At 40.9% G+C, this 19,221-nt stretch overlaps 1 protein-coding gene across 3 annotated transcripts in view; it reads right to left on the reverse strand.

Moving 5' to 3' along the window:
* agla (amylo-alpha-1, 6-glucosidase, 4-alpha-glucanotransferase a) overlaps positions 1-19,221 on the reverse strand; it is a 55,046-nt gene that overhangs the window by 22,629 nt on the left and 13,196 nt on the right. For 2 of the 3 annotated variants that reach the window (XM_038718921.1, XM_038718923.1), the window contains exons 4-13: positions 16,942-17,111; positions 15,155-15,358; positions 12,363-12,544; positions 10,641-10,752; positions 8,523-8,649; positions 7,635-7,737; positions 6,592-6,689; positions 5,085-5,224; positions 4,703-4,890; positions 1,151-1,274 (exon numbers count right to left, since the gene is read on the reverse strand). In XM_038718921.1, the coding sequence (XP_038574849.1) occupies positions 1,151-1,274; positions 4,703-4,890; positions 5,085-5,224; positions 6,592-6,689; positions 7,635-7,737; positions 8,523-8,649; positions 10,641-10,752; positions 12,363-12,544; positions 15,155-15,358; positions 16,942-17,111 (1,448 nt within the window). Of the gene's footprint in view, positions 1-1,150; positions 1,275-2,406; positions 2,531-4,702; positions 4,891-5,084; positions 5,225-6,591; positions 6,690-7,634; positions 7,738-8,522; positions 8,650-10,640; positions 10,753-12,362; positions 12,545-15,154; positions 15,359-16,941; positions 17,112-19,221 lie in introns of all 3 variants that reach the window. The other variant, XM_038718924.1, reaches the window with a different exon arrangement.

Below are 19,221 nucleotides of genomic sequence, written 5' to 3' on the forward strand. Positions count from 1 at the left end.
CGTCAATAATCATAACCATTCATGCAGAACAATTCATGTAGGTTGCAGTCTTTACTCGTACATAGTTTTTCCAGTTTGAACGCATCTAATTTCAGGGGAATATGCGAGTGTAGAGCCCTCACGCTGCTGTTCTTCTTCTAGTTGTTTTATTGCCAGGTGCTGTTCTGTAACGTTCTACAAACTGCCTCTGGCTTTACTGGAGAGGAATGTAGAAAATATCAAGTATGCACAGCGGGGTTTTATTTCTTTTTTTTTTTAAGGTTTAAAATACAGGAGGTTTACGGGAGGATATTTAAAACGAAGGACAGCGAATGGGGAAAACGGGAAGGTTGACAGGTATGGCTTTAGTAAATACAAGTAGGGTGCGTGTTCACAAATGTATGGAGTGAGCTTACAGCCATGACAGGTCCAGAATATTCACTATTTTCTAAATTGTTTTTAAATGTAACATTAAACTTATCTATGCCCTTATATATAATGTAAAACAATATTTATGGGTGCCACCTATGTTACCCAAATACTACTTTTTGGGAATAAAAAAAAAAAAGTTTTCCCAAGAGGAATCAATGAAGTAAATACAGACAGGTGACAAATTGAAGTAACAAATGCTTCCACACAAGGGCTCGCTGAATGGTTTGATGAGTATGGAAATAATGTGAATCATATGCTGCAGCCTTCACGGTCACCACCTTCTTCTCGAAGAATGCTGTTCATCCCTCCAGCGGAGGTCAACACACTTTGAGAATCTATAACCAATACTTTTGAGGGCTTTCTGTGTGGAGTTTGCATGTTCTTCCCAATGTGCTCGAGCTTCCTCCTACAGTCTAAAGACATGAAGATAGACTTGATGGCTGGAAATGCAATCTCGGGAACCAGTGGCTATCATCTGGCCCAGATATGTGTTATCCGGATGCCCGCATGATGAGAACTGAAGCTGTTCTGGAGGCTTGAGGTGGAACAACACCTTACTAACACACTTTTATTAAAAATAAAATAATTGTTTTGCTTTTTGACTTTGTGTTTGTCACCCATCTGTATGATAATATGCACAAGCAACATGATACCACCTTGGTATCCGTCTACTCTGTCTATGACTTTACTCCATGTGTGTGTAGTGTGAGTGCATGTTGAACGTATAAAATGACTGTACCTCGTATGAGCGATGTGATCCCTAGTTTGGTGACGAAGACATTGTCGAGCTCCTCGCTACCGGTAAACAGTTCAGCCACCACATACAGGTTAGGACAAACTGTTCTGGCCACGTCCAGCATGAACTGGTCAACCACAGCAAAGGCAACACACCAAAAACCAGTGCAGGCAGTGGTCAGGATAGTAGGTAGGAGGTTGGGGAGGAGATAAGAATGGACAGAAGGAGGAGGAGGAGAGTTAGGCTTCTTCCACACTACTATGTTTTCATTTTAAAACGCAGCACTTTTGCAAAGTTTTTGCTTGCTGTCGAGACTAAAACGGCGAATCCAAACACCTGAAACGAATTTCCATTTTAAAACCCAGGACTATCAAAATTATGACGCAGAGACTCACCTTTGGCTTCCTGATTGGCTTTATCAGTCATGAAAAGCAAAAACCAAAGCTACTGACAGATTTTTAGTTTTGGTGTTTAAAATATTTGAATTTGCTTTGTGCCGACTCCCAGTCTGTTTTCTTCTGTTTTTTTGGGCGGCTGTGGCTCAGGTGGTAGAGCTGGTTGGCCGTTAATTGGAAGGTCGGCAGTTCAATCCCTGGCTCCCCCTGGTTGCGTGCCAGTGTATGAATGAGTGTGAATGTTAGTTTCCGTTTGAGCACTTAGGCTCAGTGTATAAATGTGTATGACTGGTGAATGCAGATGTATGTAAAAGCGCTTTGAGTGGTCGAAAAACTAGAAAGGCGCTATACAAGTACGGAGCATTTATTTACATTTTCTGCTGCCACAGTCACTTTGTACTCCCGTGTTACTTTCAGTAACATTTCCACCTCGTGGTCGTTCCATGCAAAGAAATCTCTGCTGTGGTTATTCACCATTGCTGTTCCTCGTTCGTCTGTAGTAGTAACTTACTTTAATCTTTTACTGAATCTTCTGCAGCAGCGGATTAGACAATCTGCTTCCTGTTTACACTGGCATTCGTGTTTATATAATTTAGACGGAGATCAATTCTGTGTGGATGAAGATTGTTTTAAAACAAGAACGTAGCAGTGCGGCTGTAGCCTTAATGTGAAGGGGAGTTAGTGACGACAGGCCTCAAAGTATCCATACCATGCATTTATACAGCTCATGAGCACAAAGAGAGAAAGTAAAGAGAAAACACAGACGAGTTGTTTAGTTATGAAATTGAGGAAAGCAGAACAATGCAGTGAAAAGTGAAGAAAGAGACAAAAAAAAACAAGTTAGTTCACGCACGAGAACTGTACCTCGTATAAGGCTGCTAATTCCCAGCCGGTTAACAAACACATTATCAATGAGCTCGCTGCCTGTAAACAGTTCAGCTATCACATACAGATTGGGTCTGACCTCTCTGGCTGCATCTAACATGGCCTGGACAAGACAATACACCAGAATTACAGACAAGGAGAGAAGAAGGGTCTGCTGTTAGCAGGGTCACATACACTGACATACAGTATACCCTTACACACATGAAGACATTCAGTAACATAAAACCTGTCTGCAAATACATCTGATGTTCTTTTCCCACAATTTACATGTTTATTTCTTCCTAAAATAATCATATTTAAAGCTACAATATGCAACTTTTATGATGTTAAAAATAAAAGAGATAAACAGGATAGTCACTGTAAGGGTAAGTTTGCAGCATCTACCGTTTCCTGTAGGTATGTCATAAGAACGTGGCCACAGATAGTATCAGTGTTGTTTTTGTTTTCAGGCTTTGCAAATGACAGTTAGTCCATCATCAGGCTAGACAGTACTTTGAAAAGATAGAAAACATGTGGCATTATTGTAATTTTAATGGCATAAAGTAGCCAAGAATTTTCCCGAGCATTAGACAGTAGCGTTGCAGGTGAATGTGCAGTTTTTCAGATAAATGGACGGGGTGATTTTTCACATAATTTTAGTCAAAGCAAAGTTTCTCCATTGGTTCCTGACCTAAACTATGAGGTGTAGTGACCCTACTAATTATGCCATCACAAGGTAACACATGTGCACTGAGAAGTCAGAACATTTAACATGGAGTTGGTTCTTCTCACGTTCAGAAAGTTCAATCTAAATCTTACCTATTTCACAGAGTGCCAAAAAAACTAAAAATACCCGTATGATGTAATGCAATGCTGTAAAACAGGCCAAAATATAAAATGAACACATTTATACGCACACTAGTATTTTGGTTTTGAGCCTTATCCTATTTTTGATCATACTCAGGATATGGTATAGGCTTGATTATTACTTTTATTGTATACATGCTCATAACAGTTCCCAGGTGTGCCTTGATTCCTCAACATCTCAGCCACTCATTTCTGTACGAGCCAACTCTAAAGTTGAGGATGGACCCAGTTCGTTGAGTATCTGTTTGAACTCTCCAGTATAAACCACTCTTTCCTACTCTGGATTTAGCTTCTTCATCTGACCACCAGTGATGGAAAACAAGAATGACAATAAAATTCATGCTCTACATTACCAAAGTCAGACTTTCCCTTAATTTAAGCACCAATGTATAATTTATATTTTTTGTTTTAATAACCAACTTCTACGTAACTTGAGCCGGGTTGGGTATCAAAACTGGTTCCAAGTTGGAATCAGTACCAAATTTCTAAGACCCGTGGAATCAATGCACTCATTATGTATATCAGATTAACGCCACAGCAAACTACAGCCTCAAAAATTACCACAGAGCTGAATCAACAACCTTCATCTATTTAACTGTGTGATAAACTTCATTGCTATGCTGATGATACTCAGTTATATCTAGCGATCAGGCCGGATGATTCAAATCAGCCTAGATGACCTGTAATTCCCTCATGCTGAACTCAGACAAAACTGAAGTAATTTTACTTGGGCCCAAACACCTTTGAGATATATTACCCAACAACATTGTTACTATGGATGGCATCGCCCTGGCCCTCAGTACCACCGTAAGGAACCTGGGAGTTACTTTCGATCAGGAAATGTCCTTCAACCTGCATATTGTGCAAATTTCAAGAACTGCCAACTTTCATTTATGTAACATTGGTAAAGAAACATCCTGTCCCAAAACTGGTCCACGCTTTCATTATTTCCAGGCTTGACTATTGCAATTTTTTACTAGCAGGCAGCACAATTAAGCCTCTAAAGCCTCGCCAGCTGATATTTCTCCAGTTCTAGCCTCCCTTCACTGGCTCCCTGTGAAATATAGAACACATTTTACAAATTCTTCCACTTACTTACAAAGCCTTAAATGGCCAGGCACCATTGTACCTCAAAGAACTCCTGATACCTTACTGCCACAATAGAGCACTGCGCTCTCAAAATGCAAGGCTGTTTAATAAAGCTTTTAGTTACGACAGGAGCAAAGTTATTAAATCGTTTTATCATTTTATTTTGTTGATTTTATCCTGATTGTATTTTATCTTGTGTTTTATTACATGCATTCTGTATTTTATGGTTTATTTTATTTCAATGCATTTTGTATAATGTATTGAGACCACGTCTTTTGGTGATTTTGCACTTTAAATAAAACTTGACTTGACTTTATAACATGAAAATATATGACAGTACCTCAGCTACATGCAATGGTGTAGAGTGGCAGTTGTCCAGTCTGACTCCATGGAAATACTGGGCTGTGATTTCAGTGTATTTCTGCATGTGGGCCCACAGGTACGGGCAGTCCTCGGGCCCTTTGCCATAGCGGAGTTTGACACTGTCACCCCAGCATACCAGCTCCCGACGCAGGTACACGTTGGAGCCTACAGGAAGCACACACCAATCCTGATACAGTGAATTAGAGCAGACAGTACAACATAAAGTCTGAAAACTGAGGTGCTAAGATCCCTGTTAATGGACACACATCTTCTCAATGTGTTTTGTCCCAGATAAAAAAAAAACTTTTCATTGATTTTTGTGTCCTTTCTGTTTAGTTTAAATTTAATTAAACATTTACCTGGTTCTGCAAAGTTGCGCAGTGGATCATCGCCCATCACCCAACCGTTGTGTGCCAGGAAGTGACACATCTTGTCCGGCTGGTCCAGCAGCTGCATCTCATGCTCCAGAGTCAAGTCCTGATATGGGTAGGTGAAATACCTGAGAGAGACAGATAAAAACACTCACAGCTGGGATCACCATGAACCTCCAGTCAGTGTTATCTGTACAGGATTTAGTTTTAATAAATAGCCGGCATTACTGTATATCATCCACTTAGAGAGTTAGGGTTAGAGTTATGCTGTCAGACTGTTTTTATTCATAAATGTAAATGACCAGGTCAGTCTTATTTAGGGGTTTTAATGAAACTCAGGGTAAGTTCAACAAGAAAGACTATCTTTAACTTCATTCATTCACAACTTCACTCTGCCCCAATCTTCATCAGCCAACATGTAGTCGCTGCCGAACTTTAATGCTGCGATGTCTTGCAAGATTAAAATATGATGAGATAACTTGTCAGATTAAAAGTTGTCTCTCGTGACAACTCACACAAGTGACATTTTTCACATGCTGTGTCGCCGCACTTCCATTGTCTAACGCAATGAAAAAGCAAATGTAAATGATAACGTCGACTGGAGGAGTGAATCACCTCCGCCCAGCTGCTGTGACACCGGCGTTCACAGTGATAGTAATCAAGTGAACCTGCTCTCACGCTGGGAGTCGCATTAACATAGCGGTTAGAGTTTTGCCAAAACTGAGGCCAACACTTGCTCTGTTTGGGACTGTGTTTTTTAGTTAGTTGGTGTCTCTACCACTTAAGGCTTCACCATCCCCTTTATATACCAAGGCACTCTATTCGCCAAATCTATTCAAATGATTGGTTCCCTCAGATTAAGTCTCTCCTGACTGAATTAATAAAAGGTACAAAGACTGCCATCTGTTTCAGAAAGATGGCTGATTTAGAAATTACATATTAGGTATTTCTTGTTGCTAAAACTTTCAAATGTTCACAAGTTATTGCCTCATACAGATCCAAAACTAAATTTGCCTCGATGACAGCGGGGACTAATGGTGGAACTGTCACTCAACACGTTCACATTCTCCAGAGAATAAAGCCTTTACATTTCTTCCGGGAACAGAAAGCCAAAACTCAATTTAACACACATCATATCTCGGTTAGATGCCAGGGAATTAGCTTCACAACGTCATGGTATATTCATTAAACAAGTGGTCTTTCCTCTCTCACCCTTAGGACAAACTTTCCATTTACTTAAATGTTGTTACTTCTATGTTTGAACTCAATGAAAGAAAGAAATCCTCGCTGTTCACTAGTACATATTACTCTGCAGAAACCCACATGGTCCAATGCAATGCAACTAGATTACAAGACGAATGGCAGTGATTTCCCTCAGGTAACCTCTCAAAGTTACAGTAAATCTGACCTAAAAGATATGTGAAAGAACCTCCATGCATGTATCTATCCCATTCCTTTTCCTCTCTCCTTAAACACGTATCTTTAAATTCGTTACCTGGTAGCCAGAGGGTTTTTCCTGCTAACAGGACCAAGTTTGGGGCCGTGGTCTGCCAGACGCTCATACACTACATTTCCCACAATGCAGTTGGCAGCCTTGAGAAAGAAACAAGAGGAAGAACATAATGAACAGATGCATAGGATGCATTGTGTATTTTGGGAACGCTCAGTGTGTCTCCAGTTCCACACTTCACGCTAACACTATGCAGAATACAGTACGTGTACCATTTTTGAAGTGTTTAAGTGGCAGCAATCTAACAGCTGAGGAAAGGTGCGTCAGTACTACTTTTCTTACTATCTTCTTTAGCATAGGGTACACTGGACCATCCTTTATGAAAGGATGGCATGGTGGTGCAGTGGTTAGCACTATCGCCTCACAGCAAGAAGGTCGTTGCTTCAAACCCACGGTTGCCCCGGCCTTTCTGTGTGGAGTTTGCATGTTCTCCCTGTGTGGGGTCCGGCTTCCTCCCACCGTCCAAAGACATTGTCTTTAGTAAATTGTAAATTGTCCTTAGGTGTGTGCGTGAGTTGTTGTTCGTCTATGTGTGGCCTGGCAACCTGTCCAGGGTCCGCCTTTCGTTCGCCCGAAAGTCACGAGGGACCTGCTTTGTTTTTATTATTTTTAAATAGCCTATTTGATCCAGCATCCTCTGGTCTGAGAGGCTGCAGTGTTTTCTGTTCGGCTGCTTGTTGACTCGTCAGGTTAATTATTGTTCCAGTAAAGTGGATTAATTTCTAAAATGCGCCTCTGAACAGGTTTCCCATCATTTTTAAGGTTGGGGCGCGGTGGTTGAAAGGAGTGAGTAACGTGACTATTTACTTTTAATACCCAGTAATAATAATGAGTGATAAGTTAAAAGTAAGTCTTTACAATTTCTGAGTAATTTGCCCAACACTGCTGCTAGATGTGCCGTATAAACTTATGCGCCGCGAGGACAGAATGCTGCTTTCTGCCCCCTGGTCGCGCGCACAGGTCACCGACAGGAAGACGGAATCAGGGACGCACAAAAAAAGAGCAAAGACAATAGCCTTTAACCTTACCTGCTCCTGATGCTGGTGCACGATGTGGTGCTGTTCTTCATTCAGCTCGTTCAGTTTCTGTCGCAGCCAACCACAGCACTCCTCGATGTGCTGCGGGGACGAGCTGCAGAGAGAGAGAGAAGTAAATACCATTCTGCAAAGTGCTGCATACATATACAGTATGTATACATACTGTACGTAAGAGTACACAGAAGAAGTATAACAAGGGCCTGCCAGTTCAGGATTACTAATTGCAGGTGTTTGTGCTTTTGAACCTGTTCACACTTCAATCACGGGTGGGAAATTGCACTGCTACACAGTATTTGTGTACTGCATATATTCTTGCTTTTCTAGTTTGTGGTAAACAATGAAATGGCAACCACAGTGACTGTATGTATTATTTTATTTTATTCAAATTTCAACATTATTATATATATTGACAATATATGTTCTATGTGTGTAGCATGAAGAGGCGACAAGTTACATTTCATCGTGCAACCCGGCATCAACAAATTAACCTTTGAATCCCACGATAACATTATGTTTTGTGCTGATTCTGTTCAACCTGTATGAATTTGCAATTCATGCCTTTAGTGTCACACTTCATGTGGTTTCCTGATGTTTTAGAGTTGGATGTGTCCTATATTGGAAAAATATGTTAATTGAGTTCAAAGCAAAACCTGAATTGAATGGACTTTCAAGTAGAAATGTGAATTTAACACATAGTAGGTTAACCAATACTGTTTGCAGTGAACTAAGGAAACGTTAGCATTATATAATGTTCTTGCCTTACCAAAATTAACCTCTCAGCCGTTAAGAAAAAGAGACTTGACTGATTCAAATCAGCACACATAAATTCATGATTCAAGAACGACCAATACAATGAATAATAGGTAGTTTGAGTCTGACCTGTGAGGTACAAATGTCTCCAGAGCAGAGTCCATGTCCACTGTGTTGCCATAACGTTGGTAATTTGGGTCCTGAATGATCTTCAGACCCTTCTTCCCAAAAGTCTTACTGATGTCTGACTTGGTGCCTAAAAAAAAAACAAACAAAGGGTATTTTACATCTGTCAAACAGCATCTAAAATAAACGTCTGTCATCAAATGATCTGTCATCGAACACACTGAAATGTATTGCTGTTTATTTTGTTGATGTTGTGATTTCCTTTAACACAATGGTAACAAAACATAGAAAAAGGTATCAGTTCAATACAATACACTAGACACTCTTCATCAATAAACAGGTGATCGTGGCCACATGTCAATTTATATTAGGGGTGTAACGATTCTCCAAACCCAGAGTTTGGGTCAGACCTTGTTTACTGTGGCTACTGTGTTAAGTTAATTTTATTTAAATTTTATTTTGATATAGGTTTAATGTATGCTTAATGTATGTATGTATCGTATGTTACTGGATACTTGAATTTCCCTCGGGATAAATAAAGGATCTATCTATCTATCTAAAAATACACCTCACTGTAAATATACTCTACTACCACAATACACTACTTTACAAGTAAAAGTCTTGCATTGAAAATGTTACTAAAGTTAAATTATGTAAGTATAATCACTCAATAATTACTCATGCATTCATGTAAAAGCAGGATTTTTACTGTAGTAGGTTGAACTATTTTGTATCAGACATTCATTATTGATTAATCTGCTGATTATTTTCTCCATTAATCGATTGAAGACATTTTGAAAATAGTGAAAAACCTTGTCAAGACTGTCCAGAGCCCAAAGTGACACCATCACAATGCTTGTTTTGTCAGTCTAGACCTCAAAATTACTAAAAAATACATTAAAATAATTAAAAGGAAAAGCAGCAAATCTTTATGTTGGTGAACCACAAAACGTTTTTACATGAAAAATTACTTAAAACAATTAATCTGTCAACTGACTAATGTATCTGTACATTATCTGTTGTTTCATTTATAACAAAACATCATATTGTATATCTTCTTCATATGCTTTGTGTGTAAAAATCTTGCTTTGTAAAGTAACTGAAGCTGTTTGATAAATGTAGTGAAGTAAAAAGTAGAACGTGGCATGAAAAGAAAATACTCAAGTAAAGTACAAATACCTCTAACAACACTTGAGTAAATGTACTTAGTTACTGTCCACTAGGGGTGGGAAATCCCAGTCACCACAAAACAATATTATGATGATACTTATGTCACGATACGATATTATGACGATACTTATGTCACCATACGATATTATCACAATCCAACATTATCACGATACTTATGTCACGATACGATATTATGACGATACTTATGTCACCATACGATATTATGACGATACTTATGTCACCATACGATATTATGACGATACTTATGTCACCATACGATATTATGACGATACTTATGTCACCATACGATATTATGACGATACTTATGTCACCATACGATATTATGATGATACTTATGTCACCATACGATATTATCACAATCCAACATTATCACGATACTTATGTCACGATACGATATTATCACGATACTTATGTCACGATACGATATTATCACAATATGATATTATTGCGATTTTAAACATATTGCGATGTACTGGACTTTATTACTTTTTTCCAACTTTAAATTGTGTCTCCAAAGGAAAACTCTTTTTGAAGTGGGCTGAAAAAGCAAATGATTAGCACCAAAAAAGTAATATTCTCATGTACAATTTATATAATAAAAGACAGATACTTGGCGTCCGTGTATCGATACAGTATTGCCATGGAAAATATCGCAATACCATGCTGTATCGATTTTTCCCCCCACACCTACTTTCCACTGCTGTATACATTGTAGAATACTTTATTAAAGCAAATGATTACCCAGGGAGGGTTTCAGAAGAAGTATTTATCAACTGATTCAATTTGTTTTAATATTTTCTATTCATTTACACACATAGGGCCGAAATAAACATGCACCTATAGACATGCATTATTAAGCTGCTGCTCTGCTGATGTGGTGACTTTGTTTTGCAGCAATGCTTCTAATCTTGACTGATTTATAGTACAAACCATTTTGTAGCAGGGTCCTGAACTGCTCCACAGCACTGTCCACGTTGACCTGGAAGAACTCCCATAGTTTGATCTGAGGATACACGTCCTGCCACAGCACACTGCGGATAGCCTGAAACACACAAAGAGGGACGCAAACACACAAACTGATTAAAGAGGCTTTTCTTACTTTAGTGTTCATTGCCTGCAAAATTTTGTTAAGAAATTTACATTTAACATTAGCAATACAAAAGTGTTTCATAAGAGTATCATAATGTGTACATACAGTTCCTCTAACATACTCATTAACAACAGTTAAACTGAACAAATATGGTTTCTCTGTGTTGTTTGTCATCCCTTACAGGATGTGGTGTGGACATCACAATTGCTCAGCCTTTCCTCACGTCACTAACTATCTGCATTTCCTAACGGGGGAAATCACTTAGCAAGTCACAGCCTGAGAGAGTATAATAGCTGCCTCGTTGGAGGTCATGTTCAGGCAGCACAGGAGGACATGAGCTGTGTGTGTGTTGGAGAGAGACGCACACAAAGAGAACTGTTGAATTTAATATGTTCATATGGAAAGAAATCAACTTAAGTAGGTAAATTGGGTATTTACTGCATCTAATCTTATCGGTTTATAAACCGTGGCAAAACAAGGAAACAAGGCACATAAGTTTGCCAATATAGGGTTCCCTTCTAGACAAGGACGCAGTGTGTGTGCTTCGTAACGGTGTAGCCCAAGGGCCGCTTCATAACAGCCTGCACTGGGGCCCGTTGTTACTACCTTACGCCACTGCCAGTATCCTCTGTACTCCTATTACTCATCTTGTTAACAATAAAACAATGCTATGTTCCCAATGCCTGGAAATCAGCAGTTATAACCCCAGTTTTTAAGGCTGGTGATCCAACCAATGGAACTACTGACATACCTATCAGAATCCCAGTAATATCTAAAGCAACTTAAACAGTAATTTGTGACCAATTAATCTAAATCAATCTAAACCATGGCTATGTGCCACTGCATCCTATGCAGTTTGGATTCAGGAAACATCCACAGAGACGGCAAATTGCTATTTTATTCAACAAATTAAACCCAGTCTTGATAGTGGAGGTGCTGTTGTTGCTGTTTTTCTCAATTTTAAAAAGGCTTTTCATTCGGTCAATCAAACTGTTCTTTTATAATGCTTGGGAGACCAGGGCATCAGTCAGAGGCGACTGCTCAGCTACATTTAAGAAAGTGGGTTTTGGACAGTCAGCATTTTTAATCAGAGCAGCAGATAAATGGAACCCAATTCCCACCCACATCACAGAACGCACAAGCTTCAGAGTTTTTAAAACAACGTTTAAAACACGGCTCAAGATAAACCAATCATGTGATCACTAATCTAAACCTTTGTATGGAACTGACTTCTTTTCAGCATGGAGAATATTTACTGTATATTTTGTGTGATGTTGTTTTATGTGTGATGTTCTGTTTATACATTTTTCTAATTTTAGTTTTTAATTGTTTTGTGTTGTTTGTTAATCTCTTCCTTTGCAGGGACCACAGATGTTAACTTAACTAAAAGACTAACTCTGGCCCCCCTGGGTGTGTTGTGCATGGCCCCAAACAAACGATAATGCTGTCATAGGATCTAGATAATGGGTATCCTCTGCAACACTGTTGTTAAATGCCCGTCATGAAGTGCCATGTCCACCCTCAGTTCAACAGTTCAGTTGTGTACTGAAGTGTCTCCTCACGTTCAGATGGCTCTCATTGGTAATGTCAGCAGGAAGTCCTTTATCTTTGTAGCGTCCCTCTGCTACTCTGGTGGTCAGATGCCAGATCGCTCGATCTAAGACCCAGGCCGGTCGCAGGTGGGGAGAGTTCACCAGGTTGTAACCACACTCTGGATGTTCTTTGATCCACACACTGTTAGCAGCTGGAAAGAAGAAGAAGATAAACACCACCATTTAGCTCTTTTAATAGCAAGAGATCAAACCGTAATAGTCGCCAATACTACAGTCATGTACAGCTGATGTGATGGTGAACATGCTTTGAGAATATTGTTCTTCCTTCACATGTCCTGTGGTGTAAACACGGATTGTAAAATGGGGTGGTGATGGCCCATAGATAAGATGCTTGCCTTTGGCATGGAAGACCTGGATTCGATTCCCACTGTGAGACATCCACCATTGTGTCCCTGAGCAAGACACTTAACCCCTCTTTGCTCCAGAGGCGTGCGACCTCTGAGATGTATGGCAATTGTAAGTCGCTTTGGCTAAATGAAAAATGAAAATAAATAATATGGACTATCCTTTATTATTATTTATTATTTCAACAGGTGAAGCGGTCAGAGTTTAGTGGGCTCGGTAACACAGGCTTGCCAGACGAACTCAACGAAAGAAAGAAAGAATAATCACACTTTTCTGTGGATTAAATGTTGGGACTTCTCTGGATTACTGCATCATCCCATCGGCTAAACAGTGGTGAGGTTGCGCAAGTCGCCACGCTTCGACCTGATATCTTTTTTTTGGGGGTATGTTTTTCCACTAAGGAGAAAATCTATTTAAATTCGGACAATTTAAGTTACTTAAACAAACTTTTGGTCTGCTGGAGTTTTGGGGGTTAAATGTTTGCGGGAAACTGCGATGTTGTCTCCCAGCTGCGATTACCTGTGTGCCGTCCGGGTCAGACGTGATATAAATTTGGCTTACCTCTAATACATGTTAAAACCATTACTTGGTCATTATTTCATTGATTTACATTTCTATTAAGAGTATAGAGAGGTAATTTCGGGTGTGTTACACAATTCTCATGATATATGCTCGACTGGCACATTTAATAAAATGCTTTGTGTTCCTTAAAAAGAATAATGAAAGCAGACTTTTATTATTAACTTTTCTAAAGAAAGCCACATGCAGCATGGTTATTTTATATCAGGCAAAAAAAAGTATTTCATTTCATTCAACACTATAAGTTCAGCAGCAGGTCATGAACTATTTAAACAGTTAGAAAAGGTTTCTGTATTTCAGTGATAAGATGGCTACAGATAGACTGACACGTAGGTACACAATAAATCAACTGCTCTAGCAGTCTTTAACCTTTTAAGGTTAAAGGTGAGGTTCAGGGTAAGGCTAATTTTACTTGTCTTAATGACCTTCTGGCCTGTGAAAGGGAGAGGGGGAGGATGGGTTGACGGGAACACATGGAGCGCTAACACAGGAGAGCACACAGAGTCTCCTTTTATTTACCTTCATGCTCGTGTTTGTTTTCATGCACTTCAACAAACTGACCCAACAACAGATCAGATTTTTCTAAACGCTTCTTACTGAGTAACAAACATGACATCATAATGGTGTGAATCTGGAATATTTCCACAAATACTTGCATTTTCTTAAAAAATAAGTCACCAAATCTGTCATTGTTCTTAGTCTTTACCCTCAAATGTGCTTAATTCAGTGTGGTCACCTTCCTCCCCTCATTGTTCCCCCAAAGGGCTAGTAACTCCGCTTTGCCACTTGAAGCCAGTGGCCTTTATAGTAATGTGAGCTCAGTTCCTGGTTTAGCATGCTGCTCACACACCACATACTCCACAGTGTGTGAGAGAGAGAGAGACTGGGAGATACTATACTCTGAAAGTTGAACGGAATCAACCACAATCTTAGTGGTTGTGTTATACGTCTTATACAGAACAGAATATTCAGCTGAAGCGGGAAGAGAGGGCCACGAAGGGATAGCTGTTGTAGCCAATGAAGAGAGAGATGTGGGAGAGAGCGTTAAGTGTTTGTCCTGCCCGGTTTAATACTACCGCTGTCAAACCAGAGGCCTACTGGAGGTGTTGAAATAGTTTTGGCTTTTTTATTCATGTAGTTCTTTGTTAGTAGTAGATTGCTCTGATGAAATCTCAGCCAAGAACTCCCCAAATACAGACAGTTTATTAAGTGTCCAACCAGAGCAGGGAAAACTTTGGATCACTGCTACACCGTTAGCAGCGCCTATCACACCGTCACATGCTCTGATCACGTGATGGTCCATCTGATTCTTGCTTACAGGACGTTAAAGTACAGGTTTAGCAAAGAGGTGCGAGAAGCTAAACGACTGTTCTCAGAGAAACTAAAGAACCAGTTCTCTGCAAACGACGCCACTTCTGTACGGAGGGGGTTCAGACAGATCACAAACTATAAACCCAAAGTCCCCCAACTCCATAAACGATTCTCGCCTGGCAAATGAGCTGAACCAGTTCTACTGCAGCTTTGAGAGTCAAATCGGACACCATCATCCCTGTCCCCAAGAAACCAAGGACCACTGGACTAAACGACTACAGACCCGTCGCTCTGACCTCTGTGGTTATGAATTCCTTTGAATGCCTTGTGTTGTCCCACCTAAAATCCATTACAGACCTACTCCTGGACCCCCTGCAGTAAACATGGCCCTTCACTACATCCTCCAGCACCTGGACTCCCCAGGAACCTACGCCAGGATCCTGTTTGTGGATTTCAGCTCTGCTTTTAGTGCACACACATAAATAGATGCACACAGTGTCACTCACCAGTATGATTATACACCACATCTGTAATACACAGCATGTTCCACTCATTCTTTAACTTCTCCACCAGCGTCCCTACATCTTCCCAGCTGTAGCTCTGACCCTCTGGGCTGAAGTCAGGGTTTAAGGCCAGCTGGTCTGCCAAGGAGTAACATGACCTGGACTCTCCAAGAGTCTGCAGAGGTGTCAAGTGGATCATGTTGTATCCTGTAAGAGAAACCAACATACACAATATTATTAAGCCAATGAACCATACTGTTAAATACTACTAACGATCCTGATAATGTGTTGTGCGCTGTGAACGCTCCTTCTACACAGCACCTGCACACACACACACACACACACACACACACACACACACACACCACAACGGTAATGATTCATCCGAGTTCAGCCATATGAACTCAAGGTGAAGAGGACTAAAATAACAAAGACTGGCTGTCAATATGATCCAGTGACGTCAGGTGACCTCTCAGGTTCAGACATTCTTACAGATATTATCTTCATTTTCTTTTTGAAACAGCAAAAAAACAACTTCAACAACACTTTGGCTCTAAAATGTAAGGTAAGTAAGTTAGTAAAGTTGATTTATATAGCACCCTTCACGGATAAAAATCGCAAAATGCTTCACAATAAAGTGAGATACAATTTATAAAAACATAGCAATACATAGGAAAAACATAAATCAAGACAGCTGTAAAACCCTCGTCTAACTTAAAGCCTGTTTTGAATAACAGCTGGAACAAACTGCGGTCTACATACAGTATTTGTGAATATACAATATACAACTGATTCGGCAGCTAATTTGTTCACATGAATTCAGTGGTACGACATATTGAGATCCTTTAAGTAAAAGTATGTAAGTATAATCAACAAATTGTATCAAAAGTAAAAGTACTCGATGCAGAAACACGTCCCCTGTTATAGTTATAGTTATAGTATATATAATATCATTAGAATATTATTCCTTTTGCATTCATGTAAAAGCATTTTACTGCTGTAGTTGTTGAGCTGGAGCTCTTTGCCAACTTTTTTGTATCGGACTGCAACTAGTAATTATCTTCATTATGAATACATCTTCTGATTATTTTCTCCATTAATCAATTGTTTGCAAAAAGAATTGTAAAATAGTGCGAAATGCTGTCACAGTTACCCAGAGCCCAAAGTGACACCTTCATAGTGCTTCGTTTTGTCCAACCAACAGTCCGAACATCAACATTATTAAAACCTAAAAATAAAAATAACTTAAATAATTTAAAGGAAAAGCAGCTAATCTTTACATTTGTGAAGCTGGAACCATCAAATGTTTTTGCATGAAAAACAACGATCAAAATAGATCAACTAATCGTTCCGGCTGTAGTTGTATAAAGTTCAGTAGTTTTAATTAATAACAAAACATATTTTATTAAATCTTCATGTGTTTTGTGTGTAAAAATCTTAATTTATAAAGTAATTGAAGCTCTCAGATAAAGGGGGTGAACTAAAAAGTACAATATTTCCCTCTGAGATGTGAGATAGAAGTTGAAAGTAAAGTAGGTACCTCAAATTTGTACTTGAGTACAGTACTTGAGTAAATGTACTTAGTTACTGTCCACCACTGCATAAATGACAATAAAACTGTGCCAACAAAGTAATCACAATGGACACATAAATCTACAAAAACAGTGGTAAATGTCAGCCTTGACTGATGATTTTATTTTCCTGAAGTCCCTAATCACTCTGGGGCTCTTCTACCTGTATTGCACTAACCTATTTCCACACAAAATAAATTGAAGAAAACACACACACACCTGACTCCTTGGCTACTCTCAGCCTATCTGGCCAGTCATCCAAGTGTCCCAGACATTTGGACAGGTAGGTCTGGATGGAGATACAGTCTAATGGGAGGACGTGACTGTCTGCTCCCACACGAAGGACGGGGTCAACAACGATGTATCCTCCTCCTGACCGCTCTGTGTCTCTGTGGGGGAAAAAAAAAAAAAAATCATCATATCAAAATATTATAAGAAACATTATAAATATATTACATAAGATATGCTGTATGCTATATATTCTTTACTGCAGAGCTGTGCGGCTGTCAAACATATTTTTTCTTTATTATTCAAGCAAACATTTCCAATAATAGATTTTAGAATGTATTGAATTGGACTCGGATAATGAACAACAACAAAGTTTACATCACATACAGTTTGAGTAAAGGTCAAAATTTCACAAATCACCACTTTACTTGACAAAACCACCCTAACTCAAGGTCCACTTAATAGCTTTTTCCAGGACTTTCAACCAAATCACATGGTCTTCACCAGTTGATGGAGGTTGTATGTCAACAAATTCATCTCCGTGTCAACTCTGCAAATTCCATATGCTTATGGAGACTGTGTGATATGGTTGAAAGGCCTGGAACTGGACCTTGATTTGGGATTGTTTTCTTAATAATATTTACGTGCACCCAATTTTTCACAGCACCTTTAGCACGATAACAGTATATTCCAACCTTCTGTCATTTCCCAGACACATTGATAGTTATGTAAATGAGTGTAAACAGGAACACCTGCAGGTGAATATTTGTCTTTATTTGACTCACAGCACAAACAAAAAATGGCCAAAAGAGCAGCGCCCAGACAGACCGCGGCGTGCACACACAACAGAGACCAGTGCTCCCCCCGCGCCCGGCACCCCACCGCAGCGGAACGAACAACCAAAATGCCACACAATCATCAACATCAACGCGCAAGTGACAACCCCAACCCGCACATTGCGCGAGCACGGCGACACCTAATGCCTGGCAGCCCCCCCGCTTATCCCGAGTGTGATGCTCAGCAAACGAGAGCGAGCGACAGAACATGACGGTGAAAACCAACAGAGAAAAACACCAGCAGCAAGTCCCCGTTCCCCCAACCGCCGGAAAACAGCCAGCCAACATCTCCCATGCACAGCACGCCCTCCCGCCGCCATGCAATGCCAGCCAAACTAGCAACGAAACAAAATCAACTAGCTCAGCTGCATGTCACCACCAACCCACCCACCCGTCAAGGGCCGTGAACAACAGGCACAAGCTCAGAACAAGCCGGAGCACAGCCCTGCCCCGTACCCGCACTGCACATCCCGACAACTAACTTTATACCTCAGTCTCCAGAGGAGTCTGACAATTGGCCGACAGAGAAACAACGGAGCAAGGATCTGAGGCTAACGAAGCAAACCAGGGACACAAATTGGTCCCTTCAAGCCAACCAGGAAATCCCTCCCCCGGACTCCAATGCACAGACTAAACGCCCAGCAGCCATCCAGAGAGCCCGCACAGAAAAAAAACAACAATCGCCCTTCAATCCCATCGCAGCACTCCGAACCGCAACCGGACCGCGAGGTGCCCAGAGACCCCCACCCCCCACGACCCCCCAAAGCGTAAAGGACCCCAAACCACATGTCCCGGAGACAGCCGCATCCCGCCCCGAGGGGGAACAGCAGAGAGCCGTGCCAGGGAGCTATAACGTGGGAGAACCAGGGCCAACAGTCCCCAACCCCAGCCGGAGGCCATATCCCCCGAGTGCAGGCAGAGCCAGCGGCCCCCGAGCCCCATGAACCCGAGGCCGGTCCTGTCCCCGGACGTGGGGCCCAGCCCCCCCCCAGGCAGTCACCCCTGCCGAAGAGGGCCACGGTGAGGAGAGGAGACAATGGGTGCCCAGGCCCAGGGGAACACCACCTGCCCCAGACATGAGCAAAAGTTCAAGGCCCAAGTCCACAGAACCCCGGGTCCAGAGCGGGCCCCCACTCCCCACCCCAGGCCAGGCAAGGCGAACACCAACCCCACGAAGCCCTGAGGCTCCGGGTGCAGGACACGAGGCCAATGAGAGCCCCCCCCCCCTTAAATGTATTGTTTTGTGTTGGATGCATGTCATGGTTTCTGAAGTGTTGTATGGTGGAGTAAAGATAAGGTGCGTGGTAACTAAAGTGCACTTACAATTGGAGGGTAGTTGTGACGCGGGCATCCCACAACTGGCAGGTAGTCACCCTGCTACCAATCAAAGTAACGCCACACAACAGCCAAAAAGACACGCTGCACGGGACAAAAG

The sequence above is a fragment of the Micropterus salmoides genome, unplaced genomic scaffold, assembly GCF_014851395.1.
Source record: "Micropterus salmoides isolate LMB-PRFRI ecotype aquatic unplaced genomic scaffold, ASM1485139v1 Ms_hic_scaffold_14, whole genome shotgun sequence".
Classification (NCBI taxonomy): domain Eukaryota; kingdom Metazoa; phylum Chordata; class Actinopteri; order Centrarchiformes; family Centrarchidae; genus Micropterus; species Micropterus salmoides.